The sequence below is a fragment of the Carettochelys insculpta genome, chromosome 10 (assembly GCF_033958435.1).
Source record: "Carettochelys insculpta isolate YL-2023 chromosome 10, ASM3395843v1, whole genome shotgun sequence".
Taxonomy (NCBI): Eukaryota; Metazoa; Chordata; order Testudines; family Carettochelyidae; genus Carettochelys; species Carettochelys insculpta.
In genome coordinates, this window is record NC_134146.1 from 3,114,733 (window position 1) to 3,134,373 (window position 19,641).

The 19,641-nt window shown below is 48.5% G+C and overlaps 1 protein-coding gene across 1 annotated transcript; it reads left to right on the forward strand.

Annotated features, from left to right (window-relative positions):
• The first annotated feature begins 3,461 nt into the window (after positions 1-3,461).
• On the forward strand, positions 3,462-7,466 carry LOC142018484 (alpha-1,4-N-acetylglucosaminyltransferase-like). Its single transcript, XM_075004353.1, has 2 exons — positions 3,462-3,884; positions 6,764-7,466. Exons 1-2 carry the CDS (start codon positions 3,474-3,476, stop codon positions 7,373-7,375), a joined length of 1,023 nt encoding a protein of 340 aa, XP_074860454.1. The 5' UTR covers positions 3,462-3,473; the 3' UTR covers positions 7,376-7,466.
• The last annotated feature ends 12,175 nt before the right edge of the window (positions 7,467-19,641 follow it).

Sequence of the window (19,641 nt, forward strand, 5' to 3'; positions counted from 1 at the left end):
CTCCACGGCCAAAGGCCGTCTCAAAGAAAAGGGATGAAAAAGTGATGCTCTCCATGGACGGGGCAGATCAATTCCCGGTCAGCATCTACGTATCCCGAGCGAGCTTTCTCAGAAGGGTGCAGGGACGATACTTGCAGAGGTGCCCAGGAGTCCTTGCGCGCAGGGGCCTGGCTACACCTGAGGGGTTACAGGTCACTAGGCAGCGCTGCCAGACTGCCGCCTTCAGTCAGAGACCACGTGGGAACTTGCGAGCCCCTGGAAGTCGAGATGGCCTGTCTGAGTGCCCTTTGACGGAGCTTGGAGGGGTAGTCATTACAATACCCTGGGACAGGCAAGAGATGAGAGAGCGTCTTGGCTTACTCCAGGTTCACACCCTTCTCACGGCAGCCTCCCCGGGGGGCGAGGGTCGTATGGCAAAACAAAGGAGTTCTGCTCTGTCACCAGCCACCACCTCCCCATGGTGGTCCAGCACCCGGGAACACGTCACGCGTCTCATCTTCTGAAGGGGTCTGGTGTGGGGAGGGAACTTTCAGACCAGGCATTTAGCGTGGCTGGACATCAGGCAGCAGCAGCACCCTTGTAGGGGCCGCTGCCCAGAAGAACATTAGTCCGTGTTTCAGGAGACACTGCCAATCCCTCACAAACTCCTCAGGATGGATTTGTAGACTTGCACCGCACACCACCCACCTGCACCTCTCCTCTGCAGAGAACACGGCAGCTCTCCAAGGACAGTGCACATGTGCCAGAGCATGCTCGAGGCCCATTTCAGGTCCAGGGAGGAAGATACTCCTTCACTGGGTTAGCAGAACAGCCGAGCACCTTCAAAGCAGCAGAGCCTCCATTTGTCCTTTGGAAAATCCTCCTCATTGCACTGCAGAGGTACATGTTTTTGTGCATCAACCTCGCATGTGCTCAGAGGCCTACAAATTGAAAATGTAGCGGTTCTTCCTCTTATCGCAATGCAAACAGTGCGCAAATGCCAGTGCGAGGCTAGAAAAGCAAGGCAAAAGATACCACTCGGAAAGTTCTACCTAGCGTGAATGTACTGCCCAGGGAGTCTGCAGTCATAGGCACCGGGTCCTGGGCTTCTCCTACCTTCCTGATAATTCTTATGCCTACTTTTTGAAAGCGTCCTCATTCAAAGTAATTCAGCATTGGTTTCCAACAGACTGCAAGCTCGGTCTGGCTTTTACTTATCAAAGACGGTGAGTTTTGATTTGTTTACAACTACCTCACAAGAGAACAAGGGGGAAATTGTATCATGAGATCGAATATAGTTTGTTTTCCTTTCATGAATGTATTAACTATATGATATATTACACATTATTGACTCTAGAGGTTCCCCAGAGGATGGAAATTTATTGTGAGTCTGGGCTTAAATCTAAAACACAACTGACATTGATGTGCACTTGAAGGTTTCAACTTTTCATTTAATTTGTAATTAATCAGTAACAGACTATAGCAGATTTGTAAAAGAGAGAACTGGCCTGTGCGGCTCAGCAGGTGAAATGTCTCCTACAGATAACTGTGTCACTGGAAATCCATTGCCAGAAGAGCTAAGAACTATCACCACCCTCGCTGCATGCAGAGCCAAATGCAAAACCCAGCCCCTTTCATCCAGACAGTCCCATGAGAGAACCTGCATTTACACAGATTCCTTCGTAAGAAACAAGAAAAAAACTTAAGTCTGCTTCTTGGTGTCAAGGAAGCAGCAGAGACATAGAGAGCTGGTTCTTTTAAGTAATGGAAGGTGCTCAGCTCCCACGGCGATGGGTCCCAGATAGCTATGCACGGTGACGGTTTGTACAGCGATGACTGATAGCTAGATACGGACACAATTTAACTTTTCTTGCAGTCTGTGTGGCTTTACAGTTATGATGTGGGTGAGTCGGTTCAGATAGAAAAGGAATTCACAGCTCCTTAGTCCTCAATCCAAATCTGAACTAACAGAAATTTGCGGTTTAAAAGTTTCAGCTGACTGAAAAAAATGTCCAATAATATTTTAAAACAGTCAGAGCAGGGAGGAAAACCAGCCCCTCTCCCCACCACATGTGTGTGAGAGCCCCAGCATTATGAATTGATCTGCCTTTTGTATACTAGACTTATCACAGTTCGCTGGGAATCCCGGGGGAACGATTCTGAATATACACAACCCTTGCACACCTGCTGTCTATTCTGTGGAAAGGCTGAATAATTTTTAATGCAAAATACAATCAGAACAGGTATGAAATCACAACTGTCCCAGAGGGAGATCATGCCCAGAAGCACCATGTGTACAGGTGCTTGGTCCTGGGTCTGTGCATGGTCCTTTCCCGTCTGACAGCAAACCAGGGAGGGCTCTGGGGATGGGTGAATGGGAATCAGGCAGAAAGGCTGGGGCTACATTCAGCTGCATAAGCTAAGCTGAGCCCCTTATGCTGGGGACCTCTTCACAGTAGGATTCCAGGGACGGGTGCTATCAGGAAGAGTCTTTGGCAGCAGCCCAGGTACATATCACAGCACTTTCTGTCTTACAGCGTTATCCAAAATATAAAATGAGGGTCCCCCTTTGGCACTGAGGCTGCTGGTCAAAATCTCAGCCTGGCTGATTCATAAGCATTGGCAGATCTGTCTGTAATGGACATGCACCGGTAAGATGCAATCAAGCATCAGCCCCAGAGTGAATACACCTGAAACGCAGTCTGGTCCAGGTGTTGGTGCAAATCCTGCCTCCTTCATGCAGCAACCTCTGATCTACTGGCCTCCTGTGGGGTTGTGCGGAAAGGCTGAATTTAGCTGGCACATTTATTTTTCACTTCGCTCAGCCAAGAGGTAATAGAGGGCAAAGGGACCATAACCTGAGTTCCACAGAGACTGCATGGCCAAGTAGACGGCTATTACTAAGAGAAACCCAATACCTTACCATGAGAATATACACAGAAAATATCCTGCCCACTTCCCTTGGGATCTCCTGCGATCAGAAAGGTGTGAGTGACTGTTGAACCTTTTGCTCCCATATATGAAGCTCCCATGAAAAGACGGAAGGTTGACCTCTTAGTAGCACCTTTACCTGGGTCTTAACACTCAGCATCCCTTAGCTCAGTGGGTCCTTTGTTTGAATAAAAGATGTGGCTCAGTTAGGTTCAAGTCAATCTTTCCTTCCTTTTCACTGCCACTGAAGTTCATTGCCACATGGAGAACATCTCTGGTTTGATGAGGGAAGCCTTCAGGATTCTAACCCAGAGACAGCTGACGAAACTTTTTCGTAAACTGCTGCCTGAGTCAAAGAGGCTCCTGCCCTGTCGGGTATGTGACGTGGTTTAACTCTTGATTCCCCAGTTTTGCAATATGCTATCAATCGCATAAGAAATAATCCAAGGTAACAATAACTTCTGAAATCCTTTCCTCTCACATATTTCTCCTGGGGATAAACAATGGACAACTGACGTTGACTTTTTCCTTTTAAAGGCTCAGATGTCCAAAGGAAAGCAAGGATGCTGAAGGAGCTCCAAATAGCACTCTATCTCTTTTTTGTCTTTGTCTTTGCTGTTTTATATAAACTCTCCCTGCAGTACATCTGTGTCTTCTCGTGTGTGCCTACTGCAAAGCAGTTCTTGAGGGAAGAGGATGTGATGAGCCAAAGCAGAAGCATCATATTTGTGGAGACCACAGACCGCCTGGAGCCTCCTCATTTGGTTTCATGTTCTGTGGAATCTGCTGCCCGGATCTACCAGGACAGACCTGTTGTTTTCCTCATGCAAGGGCTGAAAAATAACGCATGGCTGGATTCAAATTCCGCTTACCCAGCCTTCTCCCTCTTATCTGCCATGGAGAACGTCTACATTATTCCTCTCCAGATGGACGCTTTGTTCCAGGAGACACCCCTGCTCCCATGGTATCGTAAGGTGAGAGGAAATGTAAAGAGGGAAATGTTTTTGAACATGATTTAAAGTAGAGGTGGTAGAAATAAATAAAAAAAAATAACATGAAACTGGTTGAGTACAGCCAGGATGGACCCCTTTTTTATGGCAAATGGAACATGGGAATAATAAGCTTGATAACCATGTATTCTTGCCTTCACTATCTTCTCCAAAAAGATAATTTTTGATAAGTAAGTTTTGCTTCAACAGTTTCCTTCCGTGTAAAACTAAAGTGAACATTTACTATTTGGGAAGCATGATTTAGGTGCTTGTTACAGGTCTGACAGCAGTGGAAGTGTTTGCAAGCAATCTCCAGAAGTGAGAGGGGAATTCAGAGGTCAGGTGTAACTGGGGGAGAAAGGAAGTGGTACTTTTCCAGGCTCCACCCATGCCTCATAGCAGTGTTGTTCAGACCGTTCATATGCCTATGAGTTCTTGTTTTGACCCAGATGAAATGCAGGGAGGCACCACAACAATACTCTACACTTGCTTCATGTTTTCATGGGTCTACTGACAGCCATGACAGTTAAGGACTTCCTTATTTGTAGAATAAACAGGCAGCTGGTGGCTATACTGGTACACCAGCCCTCCATGCATCTGCATGTCCCATTCTCTCTCACTTCCTATCTTCTGTCGAGATTGCCAGGAGAGGCCCGTTCCGAAGCCCAGTGATGTTCATGAGACTCTCTCAGTTTGGGTGCGTAAACTGAGATGGCTCTGGCGGGGGGGGGGGGGGAGGTGTGTTCCCTTGTGGCTGTAACAGTTAATGATTCATATTCTCACTGGGTGCATCTACACTAGGAACTAACTTTGAAGCTAACTTCGAAGTAGGGAGCCCAACTTTGAAGTCCTTACTCCATTCCCGGGAATGGAGTAGTCCCCTACTTCAAATTTTAACTTCGAAGTCGGGTGTGTGTCGACGCTCAACTTAAAAGTCGCTTACTTCGAAGTACAACTTCCATATTTGTTGTAACGTATAAGTTGTACTTCGAAGTAAGCAACTTCAAAGTTATGTCTGTAGTGTAGACGCAGCCATTATTTCATAAATACTGGATGTTTCCATGGCATTGGACACACTTGTACAGCCACACCCAATAAAATCTACATCTGCTCTGGTCTTTGTTGCCAATATCTCTTAACTAAAAAAGAAAAACAGCCAGTAAGAGTTGGGCTACCCCTCCGCTATGAGATAAATTTGAGTTTAAGGCAGTTAGCTTGATATTACCATCGGACTGTCTTCACTGTAAATATTATTAGTTCGACTTAGGGAGCACTAACATCAATGTCATAATATCGTGGGAACTGGCTAGGTGTGGCGTCAAGTTCGAATTCAAAAGTCCGATTAAAGGCCAGTGTGGAAGCGCCACATCTTTAAATCAAATTTATTAGCTTCCACGTACCCCACAATGGCCCTCACTGCTCCGCTCTGGCTGCTGCTCTTCAGGTGCGCCAGCATTAGGTACCAGGAAGACTGTGAATTTCAAATCGGAACAAGAAAGCCTGTGGCTGTGGGGTCGTGTTTGTATGAGCCTGAGAAATGTCTTTCTTTGCTATTAGTGCTGTGACCGCATCTACCCATTACAAATAGCCCCTGTGTTTGTGGCTCTGTCTTTACACTAGTTATTTTTTTCTGCGCTGCCTGGCACCAGCTGCTACCCTGCCGCACTGCATGGCAGCAAGGCTGTTGTGGGGGTTGTGTTTGCATGAGGCAGAGAAACTCCTTCTCAGCTGTTTACATTTGTGTGCAAACTCCCCTCGCTCCCCCACAGGTGCCATGCAGTCAGGGTCCTTCCCACGCTCAGCCACATCACGTGGGTGGCCCCCAATCCAATTAAAGGCCATTCAGTGCTGACCAGGCTACCAGGCAGCACCGCGTCCTGGCTTGCACATGGCTAAGGCTCTAAGGGCAGGAAAGAATTTTGGGAGTTTGCTGCTGCTGGGTGGGGGAGGTCTCCCCCCAGTGGCTAAGATATTCAGGACATTTCTGCCACCGGGGGGGGGGGGGGGAAATTCTCCCCCAGTGGCTAAGACTTTCGAAGCATTGCTGTCATCCCCCATATTGGCAACTTCTGTGTAGCTAAGAGGGAAGATAAAAATCTTTTTTTTCCTTGCCTTTTCTATCCTCTTTCTTCTAACTTCTTGCAGAGAAGAGTGGTTGGAGGGCCAGCTGAGAATACAGATTGTGTACAGAAGCTGTGGAATGAACAGGGAGGTGAAATACCTTCCCTTCAGCAACTCTCTATTTTCAAAAACATTCCTATCAGCTCTTTCTTTGTGCTTTTCATTGTCCCCGTGTTATTTTCAGGGACCAGATGCAATCAAGGGAGGGGGGACAGTCAGTGGAGGGCCAGCTGAGAAGACACTCACTTGCTGATTTTTATAAAATCCTTGATAATTCAGTTAAAGAAGAAAGATTTCCATTAGCTTTGCCATCTTTATTGATGCCCTACCTTTCCTTCTTTCTGCCTGGAAAGATGAACGTTTGCTTACCACGGGAGGAGAATAAGGGCAACGCAACATGGGAAGATGATGTCAGATACCAGCAAAAATACCCAGACTGTTACAGGGATGAGAGGACTGTGAGATAGTGGATGTTTGCTGATTGAGCATGGCAGCAATAAGTCATCTTTGTGAGGAGCATGTGGGGAGGTGATGATCATCAGAGTAGAATTTATAAAATCCAGCGTTACAAAATCAATATTAATAAATTCAAATGTATCTCATAGTGTAGATGTAGCCTTTAAGAAACTAAAGTTGGGATAGACCTGCCGAGAGCTTATATAATAAATAGCGAATAGAGCAGGTGCGGCGCTTTTCCAGACTGAAGTCAATTGCATGTCTGTGATCCCTTTCCTGCTCTGCAGATAAATGCACGCCAAGAAGAATACTGGGTTCATGTCAGCTCTGACGCCAGCCGACTTGCACTCGTCTGGAAATATGGTGGGATCTATTTGGACACAGATGTCATCTCTACCAGGCCTATTCCAGTGACAAACTTCCTGGCGGCCCAGGCTTCCCGGGAGTCAAGCAATGGGGTTTTTGGCTTTCCTCAGCGTCACTGGTTCATTTGGGGTTGCATGGAGGATTTTGTTCAAAACTACAATGGAGCCGTTTGGGGAAATCAAGGCCCAGTCCTAATGACGAGGAGGCTCCAGGCATTGTGCAACCTGACCAATTTCCACGATGTGGAGGACCTGAGCTGTCGTAACATTTCCTTCTTACATCCCCAGCGCTTCTACCCCATTCCCTACCCAGCATGGAGGCGGTACTACGAGGTCTGGGAGACAAGCCCTGTCTTCAACAACTCCTATGCTTTGCACCTGTGGAACTTCATGAATAAGGATCACGAGACGGTGGTTGCAGGAAGTAACACCTTGGTAGAAAATCTGTACAAAATGTACTGCCCCACCACGTATGAGGTCCTTATTCAAGGCGCAAAGCGCAGTGATGAAGAGCAACAAAATAAGACTGAATAGCTGAATCTAGCAGAATGAGTTGATCCTTCCAGGCCTGACAGTGATTCAAATAAACCATTCAGAACACGTATTTCTTCTTGGTGACTTTCAGCCATTTTCTATCTGCTGACCGCATTGTGGAAGAGAATCTCTCAGAAGCCACCTTTCCCCCAAGTTTTCCCAGGAGCTAGATTTGCATAGCAAGGCGGGGGTCTAATTATCATGTCATCACCAAGGGTACCTATGTCTTGTCCTTTACAGTCAAAATTTCCAAAGCAACTCAGTGGTCCAGGAATCTGAGCCCCTTTCTCAAAAGTCATGTTGGTTTTGGGAGCCAAAGCTCTACTGAACATCAGGGTCAAATTTTCATAGGGGTCTGCAGGTGCTGATAAGAGCTTTTTAAAATCTCATTGGCTGTCCGACTGCTTCCTTAGCTGTCCCAATGACCCTCCGAATCTGACCCCTAAGATGTGTTTGGAAATTCTGATCTGTTACGTGCTTCACGCAGGAATAGTACCTTGCTCATTGAATCTCTGAGCGGCTGAGGCCTCTCGCTAGTACTGTGATATCCATGTTCAGTAGCAGTGAATATAATGATACCCTACGAATGGTAGCTCAAACCTTCCCCACTGCAGGGGTTTGTTACAATTGTTGATTTTCTTCCTCTTTTCCTTCAGCTGTGGTCCTGCCTTCCGGACAGTGACATTTTAAATGTCCATGTAAGTAAAAGCTCTCACCCACCCCAATGGCTCCGAACTTTTATTCCCCTTTCAAGCCTCCCTCACAGTTCTGGGATGAGGAAAAGCAGAAAGGGGACTGTGTGTTTTATTCCTTCATACGTCTGTCTAAGTTGTTGTATGTCCCCATTCCTGCAGGACGTGTGCATCTCACTCAGACCACTGAATATTGTCTCCCAACAAAGGCTGGGAAGTTCTGTTCTCCCCATTGCTCCACTGGAGAACCCAGCCATGGAGATGAACACCTACAGACCCACAATGGAGCCTAGGCACCTAAAGCCCAGGGTCAGGCACTACCCCGATCCACACAGCCCCCATTCAGCTCCTGCCTGACCCTGTAGCTGCCTGGACTCAGGTTTTCAGTTCCCCTGGCACCTCAGTTCCTGCCTCTCGGCACATGTGCTACCTGCAAGGTCCACTCTGAGAGGTGTGCTCGGAGCACAGAATGGGCAGGGGAAGGACGCCTCCCTTCTAGCCTTCAGCCCAGTGGTTAGGGAGCTCACGCCGTGTGAAGGGGAGGCCAGTTCAATCCCCCCTCTGCCTGGCAAGGGGAAGGGATTGGACCTCAAGTGGTCCACCACAGAGGGGAGTGAACAAGCCTGCAGGGCATTCTGGTGTGAGTTTCTCCACTGGTGAAGCTGGATAGAGTTTGTGTAAATATGTACACTGGGGCGGAGCAAGCACGACTCCAGGTACATCCTCAGGCGGTGAGCTGGTGCCAGGCTGCAGCCACAGTGCTGTGTTGGGCACAGGAGCTCAGTCAGAGCTAGCGCCCGCAGAGGTACCTTGTGGGACGGGCCACGGCACGGGCAGGAGAGTGGCTGCCACTGGGCTGCGGTCAGAGGAAGCTCCACGTTCCAGTTCAATAATAAGAGTCGGGCTCGAAGTCAGAGACCAGAGGCAGCGCCAGGCTGCAGTCAGGAGGGTCAGGCTCAGAGCAGGTGTCAAGGTACAGTCCGCGGTCACAGTGGGCCGAAAGTCGATATGGTTGTCCAACTTCCTGGGGCTCCCTCCATAGTTAAATAGGGCTTCTGACCAATCAAAGGGCCACAAGGTGCTGTCACTCTGGGTCTCTTGGGCGGTACTTCCTGTGGTGCCTACTCTTCACACTGCTCCCTGGCTGTGGCTTTGCATGGGCTCCTGAAGGTGCTGTGTCTCAGGCTTTGCAGGACCTGCATTCTGGTCCCTGAGTCCTTGCGCCCATGCTGGAAATCACACCTACAGCTGCAGTGCAGCTGCACCTGGCAGCTGAATGACAAGATCTTTCACCCCCCGCCCATCACCCGCCTTCCCTGTTCACCGGGATGCTTCCCTGCACTCAGCAGCATGATTTGCAAACCACAGCAGCAGCAGATTTCCCAGCATTTAGTCTCACGGCCTTGCGCTGCAGGTTACATTTACTTGGCAAGAAATTTAGGCTGAATTACTTTCGGTGTTAATTCAGATCCTTTGTTTCCTGGGCCTGTAGCAACTAGAAATGTCAGATGGATCCCACTCTGCCTACAAGGCTTTTGGTTTTGTTTATTTATTTATTTAATTAATTTTTAAACCCACAGCTCGGGGGGGACGGCATTTTAATAACCCATTATTCAGTGCTTGCTGTCTGCCATGCTGTGTGTTTTGTAAACTCAGCCACAAACGAGCAGGTGACAAGCTGTAGCCATCTCTCTGCAGCAGCAAATTACAGTGAAGTTAACAAGGGGAAATCTACAATCGCCCACGCCCATAGCTGGGCTGAATGAACCGAGCTCTGGCGCCTTCACCCATTGGGCCTCGTTCTACTCTCCCCTAGCCCCACCCGCAGCCAAGAATACAGGCACCAAAGTCCTGCAGCTACACCAGCGCCCAGAGGCTACCAGGCAGAGGTGAGTGGCTCCAGTTGCCACAGCAACAGCTTGGCTTTGGGGAGCATTTTGCAATTTGTTTAAACCACGAGGCACCAAGCACTCACCCTGAAGATTCGGAGCAGTGTCCTTTCCCCTTCAGGTTCTGAAACCTTGCGATGTAAAAGTCCGCCTTCGCATGAGTGACCCTTCGCAGAATTCAGAGCTGCATCTGCAGAGCTCACCTCCGCCTTGGGAGTGCGGGGGGGGGGGGGGGGTCTACCCCTCAAGACACCCACATGTGCGCCCACCTTTCAACAACCACTGATGGTATGGAGGGAGAAGCCCTAGAGACGAGATGGATAACACCACAGGGCTCCTCCCCATCTCTGTGATTCCAGCCCTCTCACACACGGGGCATTCAGGTGTTGGTGGGCAGACCCCGGCTACATTTTCAACAGTTTTGATTGGTTATCTCCGAAACCGTGGACATGGGAACGCTGCATCTCCAGCTGGGCGCAGACTCTTTTCCCATTGGCTTTCCCAGTGTATGGTGAGAACAATGCAAATCTTTATATCTACATCAAAAAAAAAATAGTAGCTTAAATCAGTCATCTGGCAAATCAATTAAAGTGGAATTTTTACCCAAGAGACTTATTGCCAAATAAGCAGGAGGGGAGAGCCTGCTGGCTGCTCTGTGCGAATGGGGTATGTGAGACTTCCCCACTCTTCGAGCTCCTCTCCGGGGGGCGATAAAGGCCCTTGAAACCACAAAGCTCAGGTAGTGGGAGTGGGGGCTGGGAGTGGGAATGAGGGGGCGCGTAGGACACAGTGGAATATTTGATAATAATGAATAATACTTAATACTCGCCCCCTTTGCTCATTCACAGTGCTCAACACACCCAAACGGTCCCATCTTTAGCTTGTGAGTTCCCCAGCACCACAAAGTAGCTGTGGGCTTGTGCAGCACCCGGCACAGGGGGAGTTCTCCTCCACAGAGGGGGCTTCTAGGGGCTTTGGGGAGGCAAACGAGGCAGAGGAGGGGGAAGGCCCTCAGCCCCTCCCAGAACCTGCCCCTCGAGTATTTCAGCCCTTCTCCTGCATCCTCCCACCCGGTCACACTCCATATCACGCCACTGGCCACCTCACGGCGCTCCTTGTTCTCAGAGCAACCTCCCCTCCTCATGGTGCTGCTCAGAGCACCTGTGATTCCAGCCTCTGACCAGCCCCGCGTTTCCCCTTTCAGAAGCAGAGCAGAATGGGGGACAAGAACAGCCCCGTGTCTCTTACCAAACCAGCACACCTGCACTCCCAGCAAACAGGGCAAATAATCAAGCATGGTGGGCCAGATCCAGCTGTTAAAGATCCACCTAGCTCCGCCGCTGGCAGAAGAGCTGCATTAAGCCAGATGTAGTTCTGGTCCCATAATTCATTAGTTCTTCTTTGGCATTTCAGTTCACTTCTCTCAGAGAGATTTTGTGTAATTTTGACATGCAACAGAGCAGTTCATTTGTGAGCATTTGTTAAATTTTCACAGCGGTTGCAAATTATGTGGGGGGGGGGGGAGAAGGGACAGCAGGTGAGTAGCACCATAACGATTTCATGGCAGTGAACTCTGAAGAAGTGGGTCTTACCCAAGAAAGTTCATCTGCTAATACATAATTTTGTTAGTCTTTAAGGTGCTAAAGAACAGCTTGTTTTTGAGAGACCCAGAAAGGTAGGTCAGGTCTACACTAGCCAAAGATGTCGATTTCAGATATGCAATTCGAGCTACAGCAACTGTGTAGCTTGACTCGACTTATCCGTAATCAACTTACCTGCCCGTCCTCAAACAGGAAGGTCGATGAGAGGGTTAATCTGGGTTGACGTGGCCTTAGAATTTTCTAACCATTACAACAATCTGTCAAACATTATATTACAATGTAAATCCTGTTACATCAGGGCCTAGTGAGTTCCAAAAAGGCATATTTATTCTTTTGCTTCCCTGTGTACTTTGATCTTTAACTATGGAATTGTTTGCATTGATTTGCATGTGTCCAGTGAAACAGATATTTGCCAACATTTATTGATAACAATCTTTATCCTCCAAACCTAGTTGTAGATTTACATGTAGCCTCTTTCAGGACTAATACACGGAAAAGGCACCCCTTATCTGCGTCTCCATCTCTCACAATGGCTAGACGGGAGGTAGTTTCTCAAAGGGCAAAGGAAATTACTCATTCCATTTCTAAAAGTCGGGGCCCTTTTGTAGCCTGTTTTTATACTAATCAATGACCTGTTTTGTCCTTGGAATTTCAGGATGAACTCAAAACATTAACCCCAACTTACTGCCACTCAAGCCAAAATGATCAGTGTGTTTTTGCAGGGTTCAGATTTACTCAGTGGAGGGTAAATACCACTGTGCTGAACTGTACCTGAGTCCAAGCACGGCAAAGAGTGAAGCCCTGGCTCTGTTGTGGACCATGGCAAAAGCCTTTGCCGGGGAAGGACTTCAGGAGAAAATCCTCAGCTGGTGTAAATCACCACCAAGGGTCTGGTCCTGGTTTACATCAGCTGAGGATCTGGCCCAGATCTGATGCCCTCAGTGCCTGCCCCAGCAGCTGTGATGTCTCTGTTTGGGTGGGGACAGGCCTGCCCTGCCCTGCCCTGCCCTGTCCCTCCTGCCATCCCAAGTCCTAGGACTGGGGTGTTGGGCTATCAGTAAGCTGGATTTTATGGGAAATAAGTTTTGATAACACAAATCAAAGTTGTATTGAAATTTTGCTTGAGATACCCAGGAAGGTCCTTCCATGCAGAAAATGACAGTAAAGACAAATGGTTCCCAGACAGCCAGGCACACAGAGGAGGAGGGAATTTATAATGAGAACCAACTTACATCATATTAAGGAGGTTGATTCTCACTAGTGCTCTGACAATATACAGGAAGTGCACGAGGCATGTGAGAACCCAGAGTATGCCTGTGTTGCTGGCTACAGAGCTTGACAGGACCCAAATTTACTAAATTTGGACTCGGCCTTAGACGCCTCTTTCTCTTTGTGTTCCAGAGAAGTTGAGGAGATATTGCTCTTAACCGTCTGTGCTGTGTTATGGCAAGGGTATTCCTGGAAACACAGGGACCCTGAATTTACACGCCCAGATCTGCAGCTGATGTAAATCAGCACCACTCCCTCCATGCAAAAGGAGATTGTTGTGTCTTTTGCATTTTACGCAACTGAAATATTATATTGGAACGACCAAGGCTTAGTGGGCTTCAAACAACGGAGCTGACCAACGACATACCATATGCAATGTCAAGCTGCACATCACCCTCCAAATCCAGTGTTAAAAATACTAGTGAAGTTGCAAAAGTCAGGCAATGCCAGAATTAAGGAGGTTCTGGGTCTGTATTAGTACATGATGATGTAATTAAAGACCAGGCCATTGGGCTACTGGAGCGCTAAACTAACGTTATACAGACCACCTCAGTTCTGGCAGTCCTCTGCTTTCGAGAGCTTGCCTTGGAAAACTCAGGGATGTTCTGCTAATGTTGGCTTTGTGGATAGGTGTCCGTTGAAGCCCCACGTTAGGGAGGCAAGCCTCCCTCACCTAATGCCCTGCACCCGTATGGGAGAGCCCCAAAGCCTTTGCTCCCTGATAAAAGGAAAAGCTCCAAGCCCCCACCCGCAGACTGGAGGAGCCCCAGGCTACAACGGGCCAAGCCCCTGCTGCCCCATCTGTAACACTTCTTACTTCCCTGCCCTCAGGAGGACAATCGCGTTCAGCAGCAGACCCTTTTGGGTGCAGACTGTGGGGTTCGTGGGGAAGAGGGGGCACCGCGGCCCAGTTGTTGGTAAGCAGGTATGCCGCCCCTCCCACAGTTACGTGGGTGGAACTTCCCAGGTTTTTTATAAAGGAAAGAGCAGCACGAAGTTCTGAACGTTTCTCCATCAGCAACCAGGCCTTTTCTCCTTTTGCCCTACCTCGCTTGCCCACCCCTGATCTGGGACGATGCCCTGTTCCGTGGGCTGGTTTCACTCCGCCTTCACTGCAATGGCAGGAATTTGGGGCTTGTCACGCAGAACCAGTCTGTCCATCAATCCAGTCTGCATCCCTGCCTCCAGGAGTAGCTAAGGCAGCACGGGATGCTTCATAAGAGGCTCCCATGAGGAAATGAGCCATAGAATCACAGAATCCTCGGGCTGGACGAGACCTCGGGAGGTCTTCGAGTCCAGCCCCCTGCCTGAAGCAGGACCAACCCCCACTAAAGCATCCCAGCCAGGGCTTTGTCAAGGTGGGACTTAAAAACCCCTAGGGATGGAGGTTCCACCACCCCTCTCCACTACCATTCGTACTCTGTGACATATCTCTCGACCTACACAGTGATCGCTTTATGCCCTGACGTAGCTGCTTCCCCATCTTCTCACGCAGCAGGATTACAGCCTCTCTCTTTCTGTCATGATGTGATGGAGTGGGGGATACCTGTGTGTATGTGAGTGGCTCACAGAAGGTGTGGGTCTCCTGCTGAGGGTAACCTTGACGACCAGGTAACAACTTTGTACTGGAGACAAAGGAGGAGGTGGAGCCTGAGGGGTTTGAATTGGAACTGGGAGTTGGGAAGCAGTTAGTCTTGGCTGAGAGAGAGCGAGACCAAGGAGAGGGCAAGGCCCCAGCTCTGGGGGCCCCTCGGGGCCTCCTCTCCCCAACGTGGATTGGACTGGCTGTCTCCACCTGCTGTACCAACTCCTCTGTACGATGCTGTGTCCTGTCGGCTAATAAACCCGCTGTAATCCTGCTGAGTGAGAGACTCTCCTGCCTGCAGACGGGGTGCAGAGCTTGGGGGACTCCGAACCCCATCACACATGCTCTCTAAAATACCACAAGGATATGCAATATACTCAAACGTTGCCTTCTCTTCATAACCGTATTTCTGCAGGGCCTTTGCTGTACCTAAACAATAGATCCTGCCAGGTATTAGTCACGGTAGCTTGCCCATACCTCTCCCAATGAGTGAAGTCATCAGGATGGGCAGGGTAAGCTCTTAAACAGCTTGTGTTCAATTCCAGGAAAGCCACAGAATGAACCTGTCCTGTTCTTTTGGCCAAGAAGCAAATAGGAGAAAGGAGTGTGATGCCAGGCGCAGCTGCCTCCTGGAGAGCTGGTGGGGAGAGACCACTGTGAGAAACTCAAGTGAGGAGCTGATGCGCACCTCCTGTGCTCCTCGGAGGCCAGACAAGCATCTCAGCCTTAGTTCTGCCGACACCAGTGCAAAGAAGGGGCAGCTCCACTGACTTGCACGTGGTATCTCCTATTTCATGCGAGTGCAGCTCAGAGCAGGGCCGGGACATGCACATTATGATGGGTGGGGATCCCCGGGAAGCCACCTGGGGTTCTGAGATACCTCTCAGGGTACGTCTACACTGCCAAGATGGGTCACCGTGTGGCCATGAAAGAGCGAGAGCATTCACGCTGCAATGTGATTTTGTCAGGAAAAACACCCACTTTTTTTTTTTTTTACAACAAAAAACTTGCACCTTTATGGGAGACATTTTTTTGCTTTTCCTCTCCCTTTGCAGTCCACAAAGAGCCCATGTAAACATTGCTGTTTACTTCCAGAAGTATCTGACAACGCCCTGCCTGATGCAGCTGCTCAGCGTTTTCATTGCCTCTCCCCTTTCAGAGATCTGAGAAGTACCTGACTGCTGAGGACGCTGATCCCTCTGGGAACCAAACAAAGACAATTTATTGGACTCCTCCTCAGCCCAGGAGGATTGTTCCTGCAGTGGGAGGGCGAAAGGTTTCCATGCTGCTTTGGCATTCTTCTGCAGGGAGAGCTCACAGAGCTAGTCAGGATGCTGCTCCCAGAAGCTGAGGAGGCTGTGGGAGAACTTGGCGGGAATCCCATATTGCCCGGGGTTCAGCTCTGCCTTCCCACAACACTGCATTGTGGGATACACACCCACAGTACATGGCTCATGCTGTGGATGATGGTGCCCCCAACGAGGACATGATCTGTCATCAGAGAGAACAAATGTAGTAGTCCATGTTGACTACTCTTGATCACTTTCCACTCCTCCAAGTGCTACAAAATGGATTCCTTGAGGATCCCCTCCATGATTTTTCCAGGGACTGAGGTAAGGCTGACCGGTCCATAGTTCCCTGGATTGTCCTTCTTTCCTTATTTAAAGAGGGGCACTACATTTGCCTTTTCCCAATCATCCAGGATCTCTCCTGATTTCCACAAGTTTTCAAAGATAATAGCCAGAGGTTCTGCAGTGACATCTGCCAATTTCCTCAGTGCCTTTGAATGCATTAGATCCGCACCCATGGATTTGTGTACCAGTAGCTTTTCTAAGTAGCTCTTATCCTGTTCTTTCTCCACCAAGGTCTGCACACCACCCTCCCATACTGCATTGCCTAGTGCCGTAGGTCGGGAACTGAACTTGTCCATGAAGTCTGAGGCAAAAAAAGGACTGAGGACTTAAGCTTTTCCTGCATCATCTGTCACTAGGACAACAAGAAGCCCTGTGGCACCTTATAGACTAACAGATATTTTGGAGCATAAGTTTTTGTGGGCAAAGACCAACTTTGTCAGACGCCCAGTCCAGACACAGGGTCAAAATCTGCCTTCCTCATGCAGCAACCTCTGTGCTATTGGCTGGCTCACAAAGGCTGGTTTTGGCCTGTGCATTGCTTTTTTTCATTTCATGCGGCCAAGAGGAAATAGTGAGTGAATGGAGCCTTGCTCTGGCTTATTTATACCTGGCCCTGCAGATTTCCATGACCAGCATCTGATGAAGTGAGTCTGTGCTCACGAAAGCTCATGCTCAATACTTTTCTGTTAGTCTATAAGGTGCCACAGGACCCTTCATTGCTGTTATAGATCCAGACTAACACGGCTACCCCTCCGATACTGAAAGTCAGTGTGACTTAGGAACCCATGGGTCAGATACTCCAAGGTGTTTGATGCCTACTGATACAGGCAATTGGTTCTGAAAATCCCATTACGTGTTTGTGTTTATCTTTAGGTGCCTAAAGCTTTTTAAAAATCTGTCGCCTTAGATGTGTTTGGATATTTTGCCTTTTGATTTGCTGTGTGCATGCCCAGCACCTCGTGCAACAAAGCCCAGAGCTGGCTGAGGCCTCTGACTACTATTGCAATCATAAATTCATAGAATCATAGACTCCGCAGGCTGGAAGGGAACTCAGGAGGTCAACGAGTCCAGCCCCCAGCCAGAAGCAGGATCAGCCTTAGTTAAATCATGGCAGGTAGGACATAAAAACCTCTACGGATGGAGATTCCACCACCTCTCTAGATAACACATTCCAGTGCTTCACCACCCTCCTGGGGAAATAGTTTCTCCTCATATCCAACCTACACCTCTCCCTCTGGAACTTCAGACCATTGCTCCTTGTTCTGCCATCCATCAGTAAGGAGCACAGCCTCTCTCCATCCTCTTAGAACCCCTCCTTTAGGAAGTTGAAGGCTGCTATCAAATCACCCTTCAGTCTTCTCTTCTGCAAACTAAATAAGCCCAAAAGTCACTCAGCTTCTCCTCATAGGTCATGTGCTCCAGCCCCCTCATCATTTTCGTTGCCCTCAGCTAGACCTGCTCCAATGCATCCACATTCACGATATCCGTGATATCCATGCTCAGTAATAATAAATGTAATTTCACCCAGCAAATAGTAGCCCGAACCTCCCCCACTCCAGCTATTTAGTGCAGCTGTTTATTTCCTCTCTTTTTAGCTTCAGCTGTGCCCACTGCCTTCGGGACAGTGACTTTTAAATATCCATATAAAGAGAAGCTCTAACCAACCCCAGTGGTTCTGAATTTGTATTCCCCTCTGAAGCCTTGCTCAAGCTTCTGGGATGGAGTGCAGAGAAAAGGGGGCTGTGTTTATCAGCTGTTTCTGTATCCGCCTCTGTTAGCATTTATATGGCCCCATTCTTGCAGGATTTGCACATCTCACTTAAATTATTGAATTTCCTTGCCCTGTGCGGCTGGGAAGTGCTGTTCTCCTCACTGCCCCACTGGAGAACTCAGCCATGGAGATGAAGTTCAAGAGACCTACAATGGAGTCTAGGTACCTAAAGCCCAGCGTTAGGCAATACCGCAATTCACACCACCACCATTCAGCTGCTGCCTGAACCTTTAGCTGCCTGGAGTCATGTTGTATGTTCCCTTGGCACCTCTCATCTGTACAAATAATTTCAAACTCATTGGAACCAAGAAACCACAACTCTAGGTACAGGTTGAACCTTTCTAGTCTGAAAGTCTCTCTCCAGAAACATCTGTAATCCGGCATGACTTTAGGTAACTGGACAAACACTTATTGGGGTGTGCCAAGTTTCCCGCGGTCCCATAAAACTTGTTTCTAGTCACCAGTACTGGCTGTTAGCCTTCTGTGCGCTTATTTAGCTGTGATTTACCCCTAAATGTCTTCTAAGAGCCCAGGAAGCTGTGTAAGTATTGGTAATGTGCTAGACAATATTGACTGCCCGTCACCTCGCAAGGGTCAGGTCTCAAGGCTGCGGGATGAGAGAGGTTTTACCTGTATGCCCTCGGGCAGTAAGTGAGCTGGTGACAGACAGTGGCCACAGTGCATCTTAGCCTGTTAGCTCCACAATAGGCTTCCAAGGGAGGTGGCGGAAGCCCCATCATTGGAAGGTTTTACGAACAGTTTGAACAAACCCGTTTAGGATCTTTTGGTGTTGTCACAGGGCAGGTCGCTGAGCTGAGGATTTCTCAAGGTCCCTCCCAGTCCAGCATGACTATGACACTGTTCCCAGTACTGCCCTTTCTTTTTTAGCATTGGGCAGTTTACTTATACTCCCTGGGCTCAGCTCTTCATCTAAATTTGGGGATAAAATACACATCCCCCATAGACCGCACATGGCAAAGCACTAGGACCCAGGGGGGTTCAAATCAGTGCCCTGCATGGCTCAAGGCAAAAATCATTTCCATTTCTGAGATTCACGCAGACCCAGACAATGTCCAGGGGTCCAACAGTCCAAAGACACTCAATGTCAATGCGAGGCACAAGGGACTCTTCACATGCCAATTTTGTCACTCATTCCTTCTCTAAACCTGAAGGCCGAATTGTGTTTTATGCTGTTGCTCTCACCGTGCACCAAACTCCTAACCACGAGACAATTTACGGCATGTAAGCAGTAATAAAACATTTATAAGTACTTGATGAGGATATTTACAAAAGGGGCTAACCCCACATTGGCTAGCTCCAACATAGTCGGGCATGCATTAGCAAAGGGCCCTTTAAGAGGTCATGTTTGACAGCCTTTAAGAAACAAAGAGGGAGCCGTGCTAGTCTATACACTATCAAAACAAAAAGCAGTCAAGTAGCACTTTAAAGATTAGCAAAATAGTTTATTAGGTGAGCTTTCGTGGGACAGACCCACTTCTTCAGACCATAGCCGACCAGAACAGACTCAATATTTAAGACACAGAGAACCAAAAACAGTAAGCAAGGAGGACAAATCAGAAAAAGATAATCAAGGTGAGCAAATCAGAGAGTGGAGGGGTGGGGGGGAAGGTCAAGAATTAGATTGAGCCAAGTATGCAGACAAGCCCCTATAGTGACTCAGAAAGTTCCCATCCCGGTTCAAACCACGTGTTAATGTGCCGAATTTGAATATAAAAGCCAGCTCGGCTGTTTCTCTTTGAAGAACGGTGTGAAAGTTTTTTTTCATTAACACACATACCTTTAGGTCATTGACAGAATGCCCCAT